General features: G+C 37.5%; 1 protein-coding gene across 8 annotated transcripts in view; it reads left to right on the top strand.

Moving 5' to 3' along the window:
- Positions 1–15312: 15312 nt before the first annotated feature.
- The window catches only part of Ccdc15 (coiled-coil domain containing 15), a 67274-nt gene continuing 59214 nt past the window's right edge, over positions 15313–23372 (top strand). For 7 of the 8 annotated variants that reach the window (XR_013090375.1, XM_076846216.1, XM_076846215.1 and 4 more), the window contains exons 1-4: positions 15313–15493; positions 15817–16005; positions 21228–21377; positions 22390–22581. Coding sequence is in view for 7 of the 8 variants with exons in the window: in XM_076846216.1 (XP_076702331.1) it covers positions 15826–16005; positions 21228–21377; positions 22390–22581 (522 nt within the window). In the remaining variant the exon portion in view is untranslated. Of the gene's footprint in view, positions 15494–15816; positions 16006–16751; positions 16793–21227; positions 21378–22389; positions 22582–23372 lie in introns of those variants that run through there. The other variant, XM_076846212.1, reaches the window with a different exon arrangement.

Here is a 23372-nt window from a genome sequence, read left to right as displayed (position 1 = left end):
GGGGTCCTGAGTAAATTTTGAGGGGGAAGGGAGGAAGGGCTCCCATTTCCATACTTTTAAATGAAAAACTATCAAAGCCTTTTATGCTGAGAGTAAATATTTGATTTCTAAATAGAATTCTCGCCCCCTCAGAAACTGAGAGGAACTCAGGCTGTGTCCATGGTTGTTAAACGTGCCCTATTCAGCAACTCTCCAGAGGAACAAAGAGGAGAGATTAATTGGCCTCAAAAGGTTGGAAAGATCCTGCTTTTACTGGCCTATTTAAGATGCCATGAAGGCATTCTAGAGAGCATCTCTGAAGTTCTGTTCTTATAAAGCTTCAGTGCTCAAATACAAACAGGTTGGGAAATCACAGGGAAACCACAAATGACCTAATCTTGAAAGGCTCCATTGTTTCCCTCCTCCTAGTTTCTCAGATGGTGTCCACCCACCAGCTATGTCCCAGAGAGGGATTTGCTCTGGTCCCCCTGCCCCCACCCTCTTCCCAAAGAGGGAGGCACAGAAATGGAAATCAGCTGGGCAGCACCCAATAATTCCCTACTGTGTGAAGAGCACTCTATGTTCCAGACATTAAGAATGGTGGCATGTGGAAAAAGGGGGAAAGCGGTATGTTCAAAAGCAATGGCAGGGCTGGGGCTGTAGCTCAGGGGTAAAGCACGTGCTTAGCATGCGCAAGTCCCTGGGTTCAATCCCCAGCATCAAAAAACAAAAAAGTCCCTGGGTTCAATCCCCAGCATCAAAAAACAAAAAAGTTAATAGTTAACTCCATTCAGTCTATGCGCTTAAATAGAGTCAGGAAAGCTGCATCTATAAGCAAATGTATAAGCAAGTATTATTGATAGTACATTTGCATTATCCTTTGCAAATTATTATTATTATTTTTAAAATATTTATTTTTTAGTTGTAGATGGACACAACACACTGCCTTTATTTTTATGTGGTGCTGAGGATCGAACCTGGGTCCCGCCTGTGCTAGGCAAGCACTCTACCACTGAGCCACCATCCCAGCCCGGCAAATTATTTTTTTAAATATTATTTTATTTAGTCTTCTAACTATTCTGTGTGGGAGGATTTTCCTTCATTTTTCGTGAATACACATGAGGCTCAGAGAGTTTAAGCAACCTACTCAAAGTCACATGTTTTGTAAGTTGACAACTTTAACCAGGCCCAGAAGAAGGCAAGCGGGAAAAAGAAGGCTTGGGACAAAATGTGACAGAAAAAAGAAAAAGGTAGGTAACAAGATCTTAACAAACAAAGCTTAATCATTAAGAGAATGATCAGACTCTAATAGTGAGACCAGGAACACTAAGATTTGGATACCTAGAGTCAATGTAAAGGAAAACAATGTTTCTATGAAGAACCCAGCTAAGTTGGTAAGGGAGGTTCCCTTGCAGACAAGTCTTAATTTTTCACTCCTGTGGCAGAACTTACAGGATTCTGCTTTGACTTGCCTTCGGTTCTGGTCACAGTCAGACCTCTAGGATTCTGCCACTAATGTGCTATGCAAGAAGCTAAGGAACACAATTTATCAAGAGCCTTTGGTTGCAAGTGATAGAAATTTAACTTGAACTATTTGAAACAAAAACAGAGGAATTTCTTGCCTTGCTCAACAACATTTTGGTGAGAGCAGGAATAATTGGAAATAAGATACTTAAGTGCCATCATGGCTATCACTCATTTCTTGATCTTGGTCAGCTTATTTCTCAAACTTTCTTACACTTTTGTGATGGGGTTCATTGGTGAAGGTGTTCATGCCCCTGCTTGCTGTCTGACAGGGTCATAGTGTGGGGGATGTTGCGGCAGCGCTGACACATCTGGAAACCAAAACCATGGGGTGCTATGGCTGCTCTGATCCTGGGAATATTAATGTGGTAGCAGGAAGCATGTCAATACAAACTAAAAACAAGTTGTATGGGAAATTTCCCAGAATGAGACTAAGAATATGACAAAAAAATGCCCTGAGATTTAAGACCAATATTACCAAGAATATAAGTAAACACAAATACATAGTCCCAGACCAGGATTTTTGGGAAAATCTTAGATTACAAGAACTCTTTGCTCCACAGTTGACATTTTCTACTAGGTCTCTTGATCCAGAAGCGCAATCTGTGAGTAAGGCTAATTACAGGAAAAGAATTGTTGTGCCAACAGTGCAAGGCCCACTATTTATAACTCATTTAATTAAAGGAAGACTGTGGTACCCTCATAGGGCCAGGGAAACTAATAAGAATATGTTCCCTTCACCAACAGACCCTCCCTTGCCATTTACAGGGATGTATGATGAAAATGGAAGACATATAGTTAATGTCAATGGAAAATGGACTGACATGCAGAATCTGCCCTTTAGTCAGAGGTTACAAAGTTCAAAAATTGGTGTACCTTGACAAAGGAACAAAGACACTCTTTAGCAGTTTAAAAGGTTAGTCACAGTTTAGTAAAAGATCAAAAGGAAAAGCAAAAAATAGAAGCGTGGTCTATGTTCCATGTAAAAGTAGAATGCATGCTAAAAGGTTGTGTAACTCACAAGGAAAATATGTAAATCAGGAAAATCAGGCCATAAGGCCACCTGTTAACCATCTGAAAAAGTGTATTTAAGAATAAAAGTCTCCACAGGGAGCAGGAGATCTTTCTGAAGACTGCATGAAGTTGCAACCACCACAGTGTTTTGTCTTGCTTCTTTCGCTGACGCCATTCTTCCTTCAGGACTCCCTGGATCTTGCTGGGGCAGGACCTCGGCAGGTCATGGTTGCTAGACACTATGGTAACAGTGCTATTTAATATAGATTCCTGAGATAATGGGAATATTCTATATCTGTGCTGTCAAATTTGGTAGTTGTTAGCCCCATGTGGCTAGTGGGACTGAGGAAATAAATGATAAATGTTGCTTTGTTTTAAATAATTAAAATTTAAGTAGCCACATATAGCTGGTGATTAATTTATGAAAGAGTGAAACTTGTTATCCAGGAGGAGAAGACTCCTGATAGAGCTAGTTAAATTTTTTTTTTTTTTTTTGCAGGGGAGGTGAAGGACTGTGATTGGCTTAGCTTGGGTTATAAGCATAGTTTCGTATCAAACACTGAAGCCAGGAGAATAGAATACTGCGTCCTGTGCCTAACCCCACAGTACAGGTACAGCCATTACTATAAGATATGGGAGAAACAATACTAGGTGATTAAAGGGTTTATACATATATACATCTATATACATATAAAATGTATAAAAATAGATCAGTATATCAAGTATATTTATAAATGTTATATTTAGATTTGCATAAGTACATAAATATATGTATAAACATATCAATGCATATTTGTATATTATTTCATAATTAATATATTTATATACAAAATAATATGTTTGTTTAATATATATATAAATTACTTTTTTTTTTTTTCAGTGTTAAAGATCAAATCCAGGGCCTCACTATTGCTAGGCAAGTCCTCTACCACTGAGATATATCTCCAGTCAATGCCTTCTATTTTGCTTCCTAAAAATAACATAAGTAAGCATTTACTGAAAATCTATTATGTGTTTTGCTATTTAGATATGTACCTTAACTTTCACAACAAACAAATAAACCTTGAAAAGTAGTTATTAGCTCCCATATTGTCATATAGATGAAAAGACTCAAAAAATGTGACTTGATCACAGATAGTAAAGTCAAGAGTATAAATCCACATTTTTTTAAATATTTATTTTTAAGTTGTAGTTGGACACAATACCTTTTATTTACCTATTTATTTTTATGTGGTACTGACGATTGAACGTGCCAGGTGACCGCTCTACCACTGAGCCACAATTCCAGCCCCCCACGTTTGTTTTGAAGCCTCTGTTTTCTCCACTGTAATATGCTGTCTCTAGTGATTTTAAAAAAAAAGAAAATTACTGTTCATAGTAGATAATTCTAACAACCATAACTAAACATGCACTTGAAAATTTTTAAATAGTTATCTAGAAAGCCTTGATACATATTCTAGAAAACATTTTAAAAATTCCTCTTTTGACATTGCTGTTAGAGTCTGCAATGTATTTTTAAAGTACCTTTGATGATTACAATTTTTATACTTTAAGAGTACATTATTTAAAGTCAAAATTATGGCAAATAACATAAGCAATAAGGCTAAATAAAATCATTTTTACCCAAACTAAAGGCTGTTTCCTACCTTAGTCAAACTTTTGGCTTCAAAGAACAGATATGCCAGTGAGCACCCATCAGAGGAAAGGCATATTGCCTGGATACATAGGATACATAGGACCTAGATCTGGAATTGGAAAACCCAAACACTGAAACAGCTCTTGGAATTAATTTTTGTGGGTAGTTCTGATACTTTTTCCTCATCTCCTTCATTCTTCTATATTTACTGAGTGACTTCCTCTGTCTTGCTCATCTCAGGTCTATGTTACAAGTAACTTAAAAACAAATACAAATTAGCATTAATAATAAATAACTTTATTGACTCTATATTTAGAAAGTCTAGAGGAGGGGATTAAGAGTAAGTTCAATCTAGAGACTCCTATCATCAATAGAGAACATGAAGAACCACCTTTCTTTCTTTCTTTCTTTTCCTTCCTTCCTTCCTTCCTTCCTTCCTTCCTTCCTTCCTTCCTTCCTTCCTTCTTTCATCTTTGCAGTATTGGAAGTTGAACCCAGGCCTCTCATGTGCTAGACAAGCACACTAGCCAACATCCTCAGACTTATTTATTTATTTATTTATTTGAGACAGAATCTCAATAAGTTGCCTAGGCTGTTTTTGAATTTGTGATCCTCCTATCTCAGCTTCCCAAGTAACTGGGATTACAGGTGTGCATCACTGCATCTGGTTAAGAAGGAGTTTAAATTAGTTATACCATCTCCTTGAAATACTGAAGATCTCTCTGATGAAGAAGAATCATGATAAAAAAAGATTTCTACCCTGAAAGTTACATGGCTTGAAAACTGCCAGTGCCTCAGTGTCTGGGACCTACAAACACTCAGACGGTGTTGTAGCTGGATTTTCCCGGCAGCAGACTCTGTGACAGAATTTCATGTTCAGGATTTTTATAAGGGAGTGTTGCTATGGAAAGAAGGTGGAGGACGCAGGAGTAGACAGAAGGAAGAAATTGAGCTATGATGGAAGCCTGACAGTCTCACTCCCAGTGAGCTCAGGGGTTGAAAATGATGGCACATAAGGGCAATTCCAAGCTGAGCCCAAATCACCAGGTCTTTACACCCCCTTACTCACTAATCACTGAATGTAGCTACTCCTCAAAGGAATGGTGAGGCAATAAAATAAAGCTGAGAGAGTCCCTAAAGGAGTTGACAGCTGAAGGGACTATAATTCTCCCCAAAGGTGGGTTAAAGGCCTTCCTTGAAGGAGGATCTAGGCAACAAATCTTTCATTTCTAGATAAATATTTGGTAATGTGGAGATACACTGAGACCCATGTTATTTTTTTTAATCATACACAAAGTGAGAAAAAAAGACTTCTGTGTCCATGATAAAATTAGACAATCTTGTGCAAAATAAACTATAGCAGATGCCCTTGAGAAACTAGGCTTGAAAGGAACAATCTCTGTGTGTGTGTGTGTGTGTGTGTGTGTGTGTGTGTGTGTGTTTTGCTGGGCACTGAACCCAGGGCCTTGTGTATGCAAGGAAAGTACTCTACCAACTGATCTATATCCCCAGCCCTGGGAACAATCTTTTATTGGTGTCATTTACAGTGAAATGCTACCATGGAAAGCTGGTCTGCATAGGCAAGTTGAAGGAGCCCTTTAGATATTCCAGTTAGAAAGGTGATTTTGGAGGTAAACAGGAAGAGGAAGATCAAAGTACTGTGATCTTCTTTTTGGAGATAGCTCAGAATATTGTTTAGCCCTGGAAAACCCTGTTCTAACTTGGAGAAGGGGTAAAAGTAGGTCTGACTCAGTGCCTGTGGTTGTTTTCAACATCCAGTACCCCTGAGAGTAGGGATAGGCAGGTTTCTCACTTTTATACAGGATCTCCTTAGGACAGGCTCTGAGGACTGACATGCGACCAAGTTTTCTAATTTGTCACAGGTGTGGGTCAGCCACCCACAAATAGAAGAGTTGTGACCAAACAGCAAATTGCTCCCTAGTGCTTTACAATCAGTTCTGTGTGGAGTGGACTGCTGCCAAGGATCCAGTGACTTGGGGCTTTGTGCAAACATGACCAGGGATCCCCCAGCCACAGAAAAAGGCTTATCCAACTTCAGTGAGGATAGCTTAGGAACAGGGCCTCTACACTAGGGTGCCAACAACACTCATTAGTTTAACTTTCTGAAGAAGACAAACATTTCTAAGCAAATAGTTCCCTTGCTGAGAAACCAACTTGGGTCATAAAGAATACAAGCCTTGTTGAAGATATCAGAAAATGAGAGTAGGACCTTAGATGTGAATTCTATGGATTTATAGAGAGTATAGATTCTTACAAAACCACTGGCCCAGCTACTACTGGGAAACAGATCTGGAGAGGAAGGGTGGGAGAGAGCAAAGAGCTACATAATAACAATTTTTCAAAGTATTGTGAGGTATGCATATAGATGTGCAATTCAACCTCCCTCTGATCCTCAAATGATGGTTCTTTTCTGTTCATTGCCTCCCTGGGTGGAGTGGGATAGGTTTCCTTCTTGATACTCAGTTGTTCAGTGCTATTTCTAAACCATCTCCTCCCTTTTCCTTAATCTCACCTGTAACTTTGAATCTTACACCATCAGACTATATCATTCACTGCTTTCCAAGTTATACTCATCTACGAACCTCCAAACCTATCCTGTAATTCCTTGAAGATTGTTGTCCTTGGCTGTCACCAAAAATATTCTTTCCCCAAATCAGTTGATATCAGTATCTTTATGGATGACCCAGCTGATGCTCTGATCCTTTATTTCTATGATCTCTTTTTCTCCAGTGACCTTAGTCTTTAACCTACCTCAGCACTGTCTTCATTGGTCCTACCACATGCTCTTTTCCTCTCTAGTTTCTAAACATGACTTTCTGAGTGTGCCTTATTTTGCTTAACATAATGCTCTCAAGTTCCATCCATTTTCCTGCAAATGACATAACTTCATCCTTCTTTGTATCTTAATAAAAATCCATTGTATATATATACTACATTGAACCTACAATATCTTGATCCTACCAACTGTTTTTTACCTCCCACTTGTCTTCTCTTCCATCATTACCTACTGCTATGGTTTTTCCTCCAAGAGTTCATGTATTAAAATCTTGGTCCCCAGTGTGGTGATGTTAAGAGATGGAAGAGCCTTTAAGAGATGTGGTTTAATGGGAAGCAGTTGAAAGATATATTGGGACACTGGATTCTTCCTCTCCTTGTGTCTTAGCTGCCATGAGGCAGCCATTTGCTCCACCAGGTGCTTCCACCATAATGTACTCCCTAACTATAACTCCAAAAGCAAAGGGGCCAAATGACTATGAAACTGCTGAAACCATGAGCCAAAATAATTTTTTTTGTGTGTGTACCAGATGATAGGGAAAAGATACAAGTGGTGGGAACACAAGGTTAAGGTAGTAATGTATTTTTATTAATATTTTATTGTTGTCAATGGACCTTTAATTTATTTATTTATATGTGGTGCTGAGAATTGAACCTAGGGCCTCACACATGCTAGGCAAGTCCTATTCCACTAAGCCACAACCTCAACCTGCAAAGTAGTAATTTATAAACTGGGCTTACTGTGCTGACCTACGCCATTTTTTTTTTCTAAAAAAAGCAATTTATCTGCAGTCCTGCCTGACTCAAGTGGACAGAATATGTCACATTCCTCAACATATGGAATGCAGGAGAAACAGTTTGTTCTCCAAAGGTTCACCTGTTACTTGCAGAAGAAATGCAGGCTGAAATACTTCTGAGAAGAGGAACACAAATTACCCAAAAGGCTGGAGTGACAGAGGGGGGACTTTTGTGATACCTACACAGACCAGATCTCAGAATTCAGGGAGATAATGATAATCCTTTCTAACCATAAAATCTGGTAAGAACTATGGTTAAGAATCCAAATAGAACCAGTCAGCATGGGCCAAAGTAACCTAGAATTTCACGGTAGTGGGGACTTGAAAGTCTCATGTCATCCTGCTATTAGTCAAAAGTTAAGAAGTGGACCTGAGCAGGACTCTCTGGAAAATTTCTCTGGGATTCCCCAATAAAACTAGAATGTAGGAAAGATACACTGTTCCTTTCCTCTCTGAAAGGACCCACTCTCTCCCTTGACACTGTTCCCTTTTCCCCTTTCCCATTTCTTCTAATGAACTCATTGCCTGTAACTCTGAGTGACATGTCTGAAATATTTCTGACTTGATTGCAAGAACTGGGATTTGAAAAGACATCTTCATGCTGCCTCAATTTCTCAGAAGGCTCCAGCCCTGTAATATGGAGATTGAACACAGGAATGCTATACTATTAAACTATATCCCCAACCCTTTTTATTTTTTAAGATGAGGTTTCACTAAGTTGCTGAGGACCTCATTAAGTTGCTGAGCCTGGTCTCAAACTTGTGATCCTCCTGCCTCAGCCTCTTGAGTCACTGGGATTACAGACTTGTGCCAACACACCCAGAAAATCCTTCCTCCTTTTAAGTTGATTCTCTCAAGTATTTTGTATCAGCAATAAAAAGCTAACACAACTGGTCTCATTTTAATTTGTAATTATGAATTTTGCATGGGTCCTAATGCCATCCAGCCATTGTACATGTCTCTAGTTCATAATCCTGTTTTATGGAAAACTGTATTATACCTTCTCTTCCTTACTCAAGTCTCCAACATCTCTTCCTCTGTTTTATTAGCTGGTGAACTTTATTCTTATGTCTTGCTGTGTAACAAATCACCCCCGAATTTAACATCTTAAAATGATAAGTATTATCTCACACACTTTCTAATTCAGTGGACTGACTTAGAGTCTTTTATGAGATTGCAGCCAAGTTGTTAGTCAAGAGTACAGTTCCTGAAGATTTGATTGGGTTATGCTGGATGATCTAGTTCCAAGCGAATTCATAGGGATGTTGACAGGAGACTTCAGTTCCTTGCTAGGTGGCTCTCTTTATAGAACTGTTCATGGAATACATGGCTTCTTTCAAAGTGACTAACCCTCAAAGTGATATGCCATCACATTCTATTCTTTTCTATACATATCCACCCAGGCCCAATGTAGGAAGGAATAATATAAATACCAGGAGATGTATTTGTTCAATTATTAGTATGTATTCTAACTCTACTGCTGCTGTCATAATAAACATCCATCCTACTGTTGAAGTCCAATGCCTCCATTTGTTCACTAGATTTCATTTCCTCCTTTGTACTTAATAACATAACTGCAAACATTCTCCCACCTCTCTCCTGCATCTGTGATCTACTAGATCATTCTATGATCTACTAGATCATTCTCATCAACAAAAAATATACACTGTCTTAAAGAACATGTCGTAAAGACAGAGAAATGATTGGCTGAAAGGATAGGTAGGGTCATGACATATACATGACAGTAGAGTGTATTTTGACTTATTATACATATATGGAGTATAACTTATTCTAATTAGGATCCCATTCTTGTGGTTGTACATGATATGGAGTTTCACTGGTTGTGTATTCATATATGAACATAGAAAAGTTGTGATCACTTAATTCTGTCTTTCCTATTCTCATTCCTCTTCCCTTTCATTCTTCCCACCTTTGTCAAATCCACTTAACCTCTAATCTTCCCATCTGCCTTGTTGTATGTTAGCATTCACCATACATCAGAGAGAACTTCATACATATATATATATATATATATATTTCGGGAGATTGGCTTATTTTACTCAGCATGATAGTCTCCAGATCCATCCATTTACTGGCAAAAGTCGTGAAGTCATTCTTTTTATGGCTGAGTAATATTCCATTGTGTAATTATACTACATTTTAAAAATCCATTCGTATGTTGAAAGGCACCTAGGTTGATTCTATAGCTTAGCTATTGCGAATTAAACTGCTGTAAAAATTGATGTGGCTATGTCATTGTAGTATGCTGATTTTAAGTCCTTTGGGTATAGACCAAGGAGTGGGACAACTGGTCAAATGGTGGTTCCATTACAAGTTTTCTGAGGCCTCTCCATATTGTTTTCCAGAATGGTTGTACCAATTTTCAGTCTCACCAGCAGTGTATGAGTATACCTTTTGCCACACATCTTCCCAGCATTTATTGTTACTTTGTATTCTTGATAATTGCCATTTTGAGTGAGATGGAATTTCAGTGTAATTCTGTCTCTTAAATAAAACTTATTGAGGGGCTGGGATTGTGGCTCAGTGGTTGAGTACTCACCCTGGGCTCAATCCTCAGCACCACATAAAAATAAATAAATAAAGGTATTGTGTCCGACTACAACTAAAAAACAAACAAACAAACAACAAAAAAAAAACCTCACTGAAGGAGTTATATAAAATAATTGTCTTCAATTATTTCTCCCATTCTCTCTTATCTATCTATCCCATCAGGCTTTTGCTCTAATTGCTCCAAAGATACTACTCTTTTTAAAGAGTATGACCTCCACATTGGTGAATCCAATAGTCAATTCCATCATCTTATTTGACCTTTCAGATGGATTTAACACAGATGGTCTGTCTTCCTTAATGGAATTTTTTTTCCCCCCACTTAGTTTTGAAAGTCAATAAACTCCTGGTTTTCTTCCTTGGATTACTGACTGATCCTTTCCAATCTCTTGGCATTCTCCTCTTGGTCTATGTAATGTTGGACTAGGCATAAGAACCTATTTTCTATACTCAGCTTATTGATAATTCCATCCAATCTATTGGTTAATAACTCTCAGATTTATACTTTGGCCCAGACCTTTCTTCCAGACACTTTTCTCTTACTAGTTTCTTGGAAGTTGGTTGAATAAATAAAACTTACTCTGTCCCAACTGAATTCCTGGTCTTCTAAAACCTAGTTCTTTTTAAAAAATTTATTTAAAATTCTCTTTATTATTGAATTATAATTATACATAATAGAAAAATTCATTTTTACATATTCATACATGCACACAATATAATTTGGTCAATTTCATTCCTTGGCCTGCACTCATTTTTGAAGAGAGTAAAAAAAAAAAGAGTCAGTTACTTTCTCACTTTCAGTAAATAAAACCAGTAAATACTTCACAAAAATATAGAACCTAAAGTTTATGTGACTATGAGAGATTGTAAAAAATACAAAAATAAAGGAAAATAAACTCCCACTGCCTTAAACAAAACAGAACAAGTTCTGGGGCAAAGCATTATATTTTAAATCATCAGACTCTTTAATGCAATATTACATTCTCATGTGAAATGTTAGAGTAAACATACTGGACAATCCATATTCAGGAAGTCAAATTTAAAGTAAACCAAAAATTTAAAGGTAAGTCTTGAACTAATGTTATTTTTTAAAATTAAATTTTGCCTCATTCCTGGCCCCTGGATGAAAGGGAAGAGAAAGAAAAGATCATTGTCAGAGTGACCCTGCCTCACACAGTGTAATGTTCTCTGCTGGGTCTTGTGGTATACAGTAAGTGAGCTCTTGGTCTGAGACTTCCTGTGTGGTTTTAGTTCATATACCCCACGTAGCTTCAGCCACTTCTCTTCCTTTGCTGGGCTAGATGTGTTGTTAACCTGTAAGGAAGTGTCTAGGTCTATTTTTATGTTTTATTTTTATAGAGCATTGTGTGGACTGTTTTATAATGGACTTTGATTCTCATGATGTTAAAGGCTGGGATGGCATAGGCAAGTAGCAGGTGGTATAGAACTTGCTCATGTGTTATTTAATTATATTTTATGTTTTACTATTGATTTGAATATGCTTTGACAAAACAATATCAATTGATGGCATATGCTGAGTTTTAACAATGAATATCCAGTAAAAGTAGGCCAAGAAGGGTAAGGTGCCAATGGGAAGCTAGTTGGACATGAAAAAAAAATACTATGTAATTCCACTAAGTGAAGTCTTTGGAATATATCACTGAAAAGGAGTTCAGAGCCACACCTCTTTATAGGCTATGAGTTGACCCCCCCACCAAGTAACTATGCCTACTTGTGGTATTTTTACCTTCAAGTGAGGGGTGATGCTCTAGCCTAGACCTGGAGATTATCTTTTTCAGATATCAAAAGTTGGGATGAAGGCCAAGTGCTGTGGAACATGCCTGTATTCCTGGAGGCTTGGTAGGCTGAGCCAGGAGGATGGTGAGTTCAGAGCCAGTCTCAGCAACATATCGAGACCCATAGCAACTCCTCAAGACCCTGTCTCTAAATAAAATATAAAAAAAGACTGGGGATGTGGCTCAGTGGTCAAGAGCCCCTGGATTCAATCCCTGATACAATAAATAAACAAACAAACATAAAAAAAATAAAAATAAAAATTGGGATGAAGGAAGAAACATATACTTTAGTCTGATTTTCATTCTATAAAAAAATCCTGCTACTTGAGACAACATGGATGAACCTGTAGAACATTATACTAAGTTAATTAAGCCAGGAACAGAAAGATAGATATTGTGTTATCTCACTTATATGTGGAATCTAAGAAAGGTGAACTCATGGTAATAGGAAATAGAAGGATGGGCTATCTGGGGTTGGGGAAAATGGGAGCTATTGGTCAATGGCTAGAAAATTTTAGTTACAAGATGAATAGGCTCTGGAGACCTAATGTTTAGCATGTTGGCTATTTATAATAACATATTATATACTTGAAATTTGCTGAATGGGTTCTCATCACTCACATAAATGGTAGGTGAAGTGATATGTAAGCTTGATTGTCATGCTCATTTCATAATATATATGTATACCAAAACATGCACACTGTAAATATACAGTTTTTTTGGTTAATCATACCTTAATAAAGCTGAATAAAAACAATGAACCATCACAAATATGAGTCAACATATTCCCATTTTGTATTTAGGTTAAGAAAGTATTTTACATCCAGCTACATCCTTACTTCTCAACGAGGTCAACCTCTGATATTTAAATTGATAGTTTCTCAATTTTTCATTTGTTCCACAACAAGGTTTATGTTAAAGTTTGTGTTCTTCACAGCTGTGATTAATTTGCTTCCAGTGCTCATACCAGTGGATTTCTAACTTTAGTTTGCATTAGAAACACCTGTAGAGCTTGTTAAACTACCGATTGGTGGGTCCCTATCTCAGTTTCTGATTCAGCAATTTGCATTTTTAATAGTTCCCGGATGATATTTATGCTGCAGTTATGTGACCACACTTGAAGATCCTCTGGTCTATTTTATTTTTCATTATTTTATAATGAAAGTACTGATTAAACTTACCAATACCCTTTGGTCAATCTGAGAATTCCTTTGTTGGAATTGTTTTCTCTGTCAGGAGATGAGTACTGTTAATTTCCTTGAACTCCTAGTTGGCTTTTTCTTTTCAGAGCCATAATTCCTGGTCAGTTTTTTTCCCAGTAGAATCATCTCTCTTCCCTCATTAGGGTTCTCCCTTCAGATCAGTTCTATCCTGGTCAGGGGCAATTTGTGATTCCCAATCCCACCTGGGTGTCCCAATTTCCAACATTCTCTCCAGTGGAGGTTAAAAGTGTGCAGAACTATTAACTGGGACATTGTCTATGGGTGACAGATAGAAGGTAGGAAATGTGTGACCAGGACAAGTGGGCTGTTTCCTGCTCTCTAGAGGTTCAACTATGTTTTAGGTTAGTCTCTGCTCCCACTTCACCTCATACTCTGCTTCTCTGCTTTTCCTTTCTGGAGTCTCTGGGAAGAAACATCTGGTTCAACAAGTGAACATCTATTCAGACTGGTTTCAGAGGTCTCTGTCCATAGATAGCCAACATCATTCCTCAAGGCTTGAGGTAAGGCAGAACAACATGGCAGGAGACTGTGGTGTAAAAAAGCGGCTGAAGACATCACACCAGAAAGCAGCCTTTAGCATCTCTACCATCTCAGGAGTAAATAGTATACCATCCTTTTGGTTGCTTAAGATGAAGCCACTAGAATTTCCCTTAAGTCCTATCACATGCACACAATACACAGTCCATATCCACACATTCAGCAGATCCTGAAAATCTTGCCTCCCAAATATATCCAGAATCCAACCTCTTCTCACCATCTTCATTACTACTTGCTGATCCAACACTTCATAATCTCTGAATTATTGCCCATAGCCTCCTAATTGGTTTTTCTTCTATCCATACCTCTTCTTTTCTCAATACAGCATCTAGAATATTTTTTTTAATGCAACTCACATTATGGCATTCCTTTGCTCAAAACCTTCCAAATGAATCCCTGTCTCAGAACTTTATAGTGGCTTATAGTGTTCTAATATGTTCCTTAGCCCAGGCCTCAAATTTTGCCTCTTGTCTCACCTCTTCCCCTTTCACTCTGCTTCAGTCATGCTAACCTCCCTCCTTGTTGCTCCTCAACCAGGCAATGCTCCCACTTTGGGGCATTTGTATTTTCTGTTCCTTTACCTGGAACACTGTAAAACCCTCCCTTAAATACCACAGTGGTTTGTTCTATTATATCATTTAATTCTCCACTCAAAAGCACCTTAGTGAAACCTTCTCTAGACATTCTATGTAATATTTCATCTCCTGTCCTCCCCTAACACATTCCCTATCCTGTCTCCTTTCACTCCAAAGCTCTCACTAGAATCTGACACATTTATTAACTTTTCATGTTTATTCGGTTACTTCACTTTATTGTAAATCCCCTAACAAAGGATATTTGCTTGTTTTGCTCGCTATTTATCTTCAGTGCTGAGAGTAGCAGTGGTATATAAAAAGCATGTAATATTTTGAATGTGAATGGGTGACCCACAGGGTTAATGAAGTGTATATATTACACTGCATTACGTTAGTGTGGAGCAGAGAGGGAGACGACTCATGAGACTGCGATGTTCAAATACAAGAAGTATGAAACAGAGCTGCAAACATAATGAATTATATAAAATAATAGTATGAATTATTGTTGACTAGTCTGTTTCTCTAGGAAATCCCGCCGGGCCCTTCCATTCTTTTCCTGTACTTTCCTCAACTGCAACTGTGGCCAACCCAGTCGGTCAGATCACCAGCTCAAAGCTGCCCTTTCCTGAAGGTTTTGGAACGGCTTTAGGTCCACTGATCGGCCGCGCGTTATCTCGCGCGTTACACAGCAACCCCACACATCTACCAGTCGTGCTAGTCAGCAGGACAGGAAGCGGAAGTGACGGACTCCGGCACATGAAAACCCGCCCCTCCCACCTCCCCATCCTCCGGGCGGTGACGGGAAGCCCGGAAGGGGCGGGCACAAGGCTGTGGAGCGGTGGGGAGGGGCATCCGCCGAAAGTGGCGGTTTACTTCAGATGGTTTCCTTAGTGTCCAGCATAGTTTGACTCTCCGTCCGAGCTTAGGACTCGTACTGCACCAGTGCTATCTGGGCTGGAGTGGGCTCCCGCGTCCTCTGAAGCAGGCTTTTATCTGGCCCAGAACTTGTGGGTTCAGCATTTCTCTCCATATCCGGATACCGATTACGGTATTTGGACTCTGCCTCAGACCCAGATTCTGGCCTTCCAGCTCCCCGCGCTGTGTTTACCCCTAGGCACAGTCTTAAATTCTCCGTTTTCGAACCTTGTTTCTCTTTCCTCTCATCCTCATTTCTTCCAGAAGGAAGTTTTAAAACCTTTCCTTGCGTCTTTACTTTTTCCCTCGGCTCTTTTTCTTTCAGATTTCTCTAGAATCCCTAGTTTTCTGCTCCATGCCAGGTTTCTGTTTCCTAGGGCTTCTCTCTGCCCCAGAGATCTGTGACTCATGTATTAGGAGGTTTGAGCTTTTGACGCGTTTCTTTTTTCTCATCAGAAGTCACAGATGCAAGGACGTATGGCTCCCCTCAAGAAATCTCAAAATTCCACAAAGTTACCCCTGGCTTTAAACCCCACGAAGAGCAAGGACGTGTTAGCAGTGCTGGCCGAGAGGAATCAAGCTGTAATCCCAGTTGGGGTATGGGTGGAACCTGCCTCCCCAAATAGTTTGGAAATCCCAGCATCTGTGAGTGATAGTTTGATTCAAACATGATTCCCCCTTTGTTTTTATTAGTCTTTTCTAGTTTTTGGTACTTAAAGACGAACAGTTGGAGGATGTTGTTTCTGTTTTGTTGTAAATAGATTATATTTTTGCGTTAGCGTTATAGATCAAGTATATTTTTTGCCAAAACTTGCTGGAGCTTTAGTTGGTTCAATCAAAATACTATTTAAGTAGACCTACTGTGCAGGTGGTAATACATGGGACAGGATGTATATCAGTTTACTTTACAAACTTGATTGCTTGCAAAACAGTACCTATGTTTTAAAATGGAGATTTAAGCAAAAAGGAGAAAGAAATTAATTGATTGGGATTTTGAGACAGTTTTAACTATAAATTCCCTGAGAACAGCAACTTTTATTTCTTGTTCCTTCCTATTCTTGCACATAGTAGATCATGAGTGAGGAAATATGGTCTATTAGCCCTGAAAGGAGGTGCATTTCAGATGAAGGAAAACTTTTGCAAAATTTACATGTCCATGTTTACATGATGGTTCTCATATGAATTGGCATGAGGACAATTTTATAAGAAGGTTTTTTTAAAAAATCGTTTTTTAGTTGTAGATGGACATAATACCTTTATTTTATTTTATTTTATTTATTTTTTATGTGTCGCTGAGGATTGGACCTAGTACCTCACATGTGCTAGTAGACAAGTGCTCTACCACTGAGCTTCAACTCCAGCCCCATAAGAAGGTTTTTGATAGTGGTTCCCCAAACTGTGTGCCTTAGCTTTTTGTTAAAATTTTATTAAGGTAAATATGAAGTTGTATTATGGTAAGTCGTTATGTATCTACTTTTCCTGATGGAGTATAAGCTCCTTGTTTATAGGTAAGAAATCTTATTTATCATTACCTCACTTTTATCTTAAATAAATATTGCCTAATAAGTATAGGCATTCAGTAAATATTTATGGAATGCACAAAATGTGTAATGATCTTCTGTATAAATAGATTGGGTACTGAACATGTACCAGAGTAATGAGGCAGGAGGGCAGGAAAAGTATAGGTGGAAAAGTATTTTCCCTTTTCACTAAAGTATGTGCACTTTATCCTAGAGGAGAAATGAGACATTTTGAAGTAAATGTTAAATGACAAAGCAATGTAGTATATTTACTAAATTAATATTCATATGTATATGTATACACTAACTGATTTATTTCTACCCTATGTATTTTCTGAAAGAATTTTTAAGAGTCTCACTAGTCCATGATTAAGTGCTAAGAGATGATTGGGTTTATGTGAACCAGGAAAGTTTAAAAAGACTTTGGATAATCTGGGAAGAGAGTGGGATGATTCTCCTAAGGGAAATGGGGAGAGGTGGAAGTAAACAAGATGTGTTCAGGATTCTAAGAGTTGATTCTGTGGATTGACATGGAAAGTTAGGGGAATGGTGATTGGGAGGACTATGGAAAATAAGGGTGGTGAGGAACTATAGGACATTTTGGAGAAGGGATTGACTTTATTGTTTAATATTTCAAATGAATTTCATTATCTATGTTTTGGTTAAATTAATTGCTTCAAACTTTTTAAAGATTAGGGAGAGATTGGATCCAGGGGGACAGGTTAGGATATAATTGTAACAACTTAAGCATGAAGTATACCATCAAAACTTTTTAAAAATATTTTTTAAACATTTATTTTTTAGTTATATGTGGATACAATATCTTTATTTTTATGTGGTGCTGAGGATTGAACCCAGTGCCTCACGCATGCTAAGCGAGTGTTCTACCTTTGAACCACAACCCCAGTCCCCATCAAAACTTTTATAATGCTAAGAAATAAAAAGGAAAAGCCTCAAAAAAGGATGGTTGAAGTGGGGATGAAAAAAGATATATAAGAAATATCCCAGAAGAATCAGTTTTGGTGCAAGTGTCCTTCATTATTTAAGTTATTAATATAGCTTTTTAATGGCTTAGATTATGACATCTTTGTCATGTCACATGTCAGCATTATCAAACTGCCTAAAGTTTGACACCATTAAGCTCTTTTCTAGCTTTTTTTTTTTTTTTTTGTACCAGGGATTGAACCCAGGGGCACTTAACTGCTGAGCAACGTCTGCAGCCCTTTTTATTTTTTATTTTGAGATAGGATCTTGCTAAATTGTTAAGCCCAGCTTTGCACTTGTGATCCTCCTGCCTCAGCCTCCCAAGCTCCTGGGATTATAGTTGTGTGCTGCTGTGTCTGGCTTCTTTTTATATTTTAAGAAGAGTTAAATCTTATCCTGGGTGTGGTTGTGCACACCTGTAATCCCAGCTATTTGGGAGACTGAGGCAGGAAGATTGCCAGTTCAAGACCAGCCTGGGTAACATGATGACACCCTGTCTTAAAAATTAAAAAAAGAGCTAGGTGCTGCAGCACATGCCTGCAATCCTAGTGATTCAGGATGTAAGGCATTAGGAGGCTAAAGGAGGAGACAGAAGGCCAAGGATAGCCTCAGCAACTTAGACCCTGACTTAAAAAATCAAAAGAAAAAGGAGGGCGGGGACTGGGGATATAGCTCAGGGATAAAGCACCACTGGGTACAATCTACAGGACTCCCCCAAATAAAAATAATAATAAACAAAATAAAATACAAATAAATGAGGGGCTGGGGATGTAATGTAGTTCAGTGGTAGAGGGCTTGCCTAGTATTTGTTAGGCCCTGGGTTTGATCTCCAGTATTGGGAAAAAAAAAAAAAATTGAATCTTAAGTTCCTACACATTAATTCAAAATTTTAAGACTGGAACATGTATAAACATGTCTTCTTTCCCTCATTTAAAAAATTCGAATCAATTTTAACTGAAGGAAGTTTGGTCAAGTATCTAATACATCTCTTTATTACTTTAGCCTGTCTAGTTTGGGAATCCACTCTTATTTACAGAATAGCACTGTTGGTTCAGAGTAGATGAAAGTAGTTACTTCTAAAACTTGTTACACTAACATCATGTCTATTCTAAAGAGGAACTCCTATTCATTCCCCCCCCCCCAAATTTCAAGGAGTCATCAGGGTTCCTAAAAATAATGCCAGAGCTTAGATCTCCATTCCCTCCCAATAATTAAATTAGCATTAAGTGACGCTGCTGTCCTATTATCATGTATGGCTATTGCATTACTATATTTTCTAGTTATCTTTTGCTGAGAATCTATTGACAAAGCAAAAATATTGTGTCAGGAATTTAGGCAGAATACAGTGGGATGGCTTGTCTCTGCCTTCAAGTGTCTGGGGCCTCATCAGAGGTAGCTTAATTTGTCTGGGACAGCTTGACTGGGTTCTGGTTGTTGGTTGGATTCTTTGGTGCTTCTTCTTATGATGCTTGATAGGCTGTAATGTCTAAGATGGCTTTCTTGCTCACATTCTGGCACTTAGGCTAGGCTGACTAAAATGGCTGGGGACTGGTTGTATGTCTTTCTTTTTTCAGAAAGCCTATTTGGCCAGTTTGTATTTCCTCATGGCATGGTACTCTCAGAGTAGTGAGAATTCTTATGGTGCTGGTTTCTCCCAGAGTGAGCGAGCACTCAAGAGCTTCAGGTAGAAGTTGCTTTATGACCTTGCTTGGGAAGTCACAAAGCCAACGCTTCTACTTCATTCTATCATATGTTCAGGGCTGGATCAAATTTGGTGTGGGAACATACTAAACATGAGCATAAATACTAGAAGGCTTGATTTATTGAGGCTTAAATTTGTCTAGACTTGGTCTAATCTGCGTCAGTTCAGACTTTATTATGTAAATAATTCTCTTTGGGAATTATTTTCCTCCGTTGTTTCTTGCTATTTGTATTATACATTCCACTCTAGTTGACCATATTCTTGTAGAATAGTTTATGGGATAGGTTTCTTGAAAACCTTAATTTTATTAAAATTCATTTTATTTTTGAGAATTTAATGGGAGCTTATAATATAAACTGAGATACTCTTTTTTTAAAAAAATATTTTATTAGTTGTTGATGGATATTGGTTTATTTATATGTGGTGCTGAGGATCAAACCCAGTGCCTCACACATGCCAGGCCAGTGCTCTACCACTGAGCCATAACCCCAACCCTTGAGATACTCTTCAGATTGAAATCACTGTGGTATAAGAAACAATAGGAAGCAGGTATCATGACGATTTAATTTAATTTGAAAATTCCTTTTGAAGGAAGACCATATAGTCAGGAGAAAAGCAATACAGGATAGATTTAATAAAAGTTTTAAGAGTAACAGAAACTTCTAGCTCTGCTATTAGCCAGCTATAGAATCTCGGGCTTCTGCTGAAGATTAATCTTTCTGAACACGAGTGTCCTCATTTGTACCAAAGAATTACCTTACTACTGAAGGTAGTGTTGAGGATAGAGTGATATAATATAAAGTGCTTGCATATAATAGATCCTTAAAAATGATAATGGCTGTTATTTTCGTTCCTGTGGTTATTCAGAGCACTTAGAGGAGGTGAATGCAAATCAGGAACTCAGATGTGATGAAATATTCTAGATTGCTTAGAATTGTTGAGGGATAAAGCATTTTATAAATATTTATTCAGTACCTTTATAATCAGGGCTCTATACTATATTGTAGGGAAAACAAGTAGATATTAAATGCATTTCCTGTCCTTAAAGAGCTCATAATCTGATGGATGAGTCCATAAATGTTGAACTCAGTAAAATTAGTAAAATGAGAGATGCCATAGCATAAGAGCTCAGCGTGTTAGAGGTACTAGGGATGGATTTTAGATGGTCTTGAAGATTGAGCCAGGCCCTTTACTAGGTGGGTATGAAAGTAAGAACATACTATGTTAAAAATGGAGAATAATTCTGAGTATGAAGGAGTTTTACAGTAGGATATATCTGGTGAGATCTGAGCAGTCTGGTGTATCAGTACCATTTACTCCATTTAGAAAATGTATAACAGGAGTGGGTTTCAATTGGTTCATTAAGAATCAATGAAATGTGGGGAAAAAAGAATGTGGACATCTTTATTTTCAGTTTAATAAATAATTAAAATTTGAGTACTTACAAATTCTAATTTTTAGTTTATGATTTGGTTTAAGTACCTGGTATTTACTATGTAGATCATTGTCTCTGAATACTCATAATTTCCTTACTCTTCTGGCAGTTTTGGGTTATAGAACTGAATTATTTTTTCCAGGATTATATCCTGACTTCTTTGTCTTTGCAACAGCCCTAATGGACAAAACTTCTGATAGGCAAATTAATTCTTTTATCTTTGAAGACTTCAGCACATATGATTGAAGAAGAACTAAAGGAACAACTAAGAAAAAAACAAGAAGCTTTGAAACATTTTCAGAGACAAGTCAAACACCGAGTCAATCAACAAATTAGACTGAAAAAACAGCAACAGCTTCAGAAGTCTTTTGAAGCAGTAAGTTCAAAAGTGAACCTGGGGGCTGGGGTTGTGGCTCAGTGTTAGAGCATTCGCCTAGCAGGTGGGAGGCCCTGAGTTCGATCCTCAGCACCACATAAAAATAAATAAATAAAGATATTGTGTCCAACTACAACTGAAAAATAAATATTAAAAAAAAAAGTGGATGGGAGGGGAGGGGAGGAAAAGGGGGATAGGAAGGGCAGCAGAATAAAATAGACATTATTATTGCTGTATGTATATGGGTGACTGTATGACCAATGTGATTCTGCAACCTGTACAGTCAGAAAAATAAGAAATTATACCCCATTTGATTCAAATGTATGAATTGTCATGTGTAGCTAATAAAAAAAATTAAAAAAAAAGTGAACCTGAATAATGATTGAGTGCAAAGTATGTATACTGTAAGATAAACTATTAGGCACTAACAGTATCACTTTCTTTTAATTTCATGCTTTATATAATCTGATTTTCTAGTGAGTGCACAAGATTTTTATATAGAGAAATCATGTTTTATTGCTGTGTGTTCTGATGTGTTCTTTGCTTTCATCAAATAGTTAAAAACAATGTCAATGGGGCCGGAGTTTTGGCTCAGTGGTAGAGCACTTGCCTATCATGTGTGAGGCACTGAGTTCGATCCCCGGTACCACATAAAAAATAAACAAGTAAAATAAAGGTATCATGTCCATCTACAACTAAAAAAAAAAAAAAATCAAACAAAAAAAACACCAAGAATTTTGGGTTCATACTTGAGTTTGAATTCTGGCTATTTTACTTTTAGCTATGTGACCTTGGGTTACTTAACTTTTATGGTTGTACATATCTATAAAATATGGATATGATGCTTCTCTTACAAGATTGTGTGAGAATTAAGTGAAATAATATAAATGTTATTAATACAAACAGGTGACTGGTAAAAGTTAGTTCCTTTGCCAGCTAATTTCTCCCAACCATTATTTGATTACACTGGATTGGAGTGGCATCTCATATCCCTCCTTTGTCTTTTGTGTAGGCAGAAAAAGAAGGCTCTATAGCCATGCAATCTTCAGATTCAGCACACTTCACTCCTAAAGGGACAAGTATTTTTCCAAGCAATTTGAATGCTGCAGTTGGAAGTTCTGGGTTACCTGCTTCCCAGATGTTTGGGAGTGCAATAAAAGATGGAGAGAATCAGAATGAATTATTCCAACAACAAGCCCAAGCTGTAAGTGCATACTCGTTTTATCTTATATCTGATTTTTCCCCATCCTCTAAACTAAAAATATGACATTGATAGAATATGAAATAGGGATATATTCAACTTTACTTTTTATCACTTTTTTTTACTCTTTGTAAAAATGGAGACCAGTGGAATAATGCTTATTTTTACATGTATTTTTCTAATTTACATTTTAGTTTATTTTTGTATGACTTAGATCATCTAAAGAAAGGTGCTCAAATATTAGAATTCAAAATTCATTAGAAAGAGCTTCAGGCCAAAGAACATAGATTTTCTCAATTATAATGAAATTATATTCTGCATAAGTTACTATTACATTGTAGCATACAGACAGAAGTGATTCTTACCTTTGTTGCAAAAATATTCAGTTCTTCTAAAGAGTATTTCATTTAGTATTTACCTTTATATGTTTTTTCTTTTGTCTTAATCTTGTTATCATAATAAATGGATCTATGGTTGTAGGTAAAGTAATAATATAGGAGTGCCTAAACATATCCAGAATTTTTGTAAAATATGTACTTTTTATTTAATAACTCATTTTATATACCTAATTAAGAATTATGAATAGATTCATGTATTCAAATACTTGACTCCTAGACAGCTCCTTTCTTAGAGTACCTGAACTTTTCTTCATTTGGTATGTTCTTCACCTCTACTTTGGAAGTTGTTCTTCATCTTATTAAAAAAGTACTTTCCTGGGACTGGGGATGTGGCTCAAGTGGTAGTGTGCTTGCCTAGCATGCGTGAGGCACTGGGTTCGATTCTCAGCGCCCCAT

The sequence above is a fragment of the Callospermophilus lateralis genome, chromosome 2, assembly GCF_048772815.1.
Source record: "Callospermophilus lateralis isolate mCalLat2 chromosome 2, mCalLat2.hap1, whole genome shotgun sequence".
In the NCBI taxonomy this organism is placed as follows: Eukaryota; Metazoa; Chordata; class Mammalia; order Rodentia; family Sciuridae; genus Callospermophilus; species Callospermophilus lateralis.
Note: the sequence above shows the minus strand (reverse complement) of the source record. Positions and strands in the feature narration are given on the sequence as shown.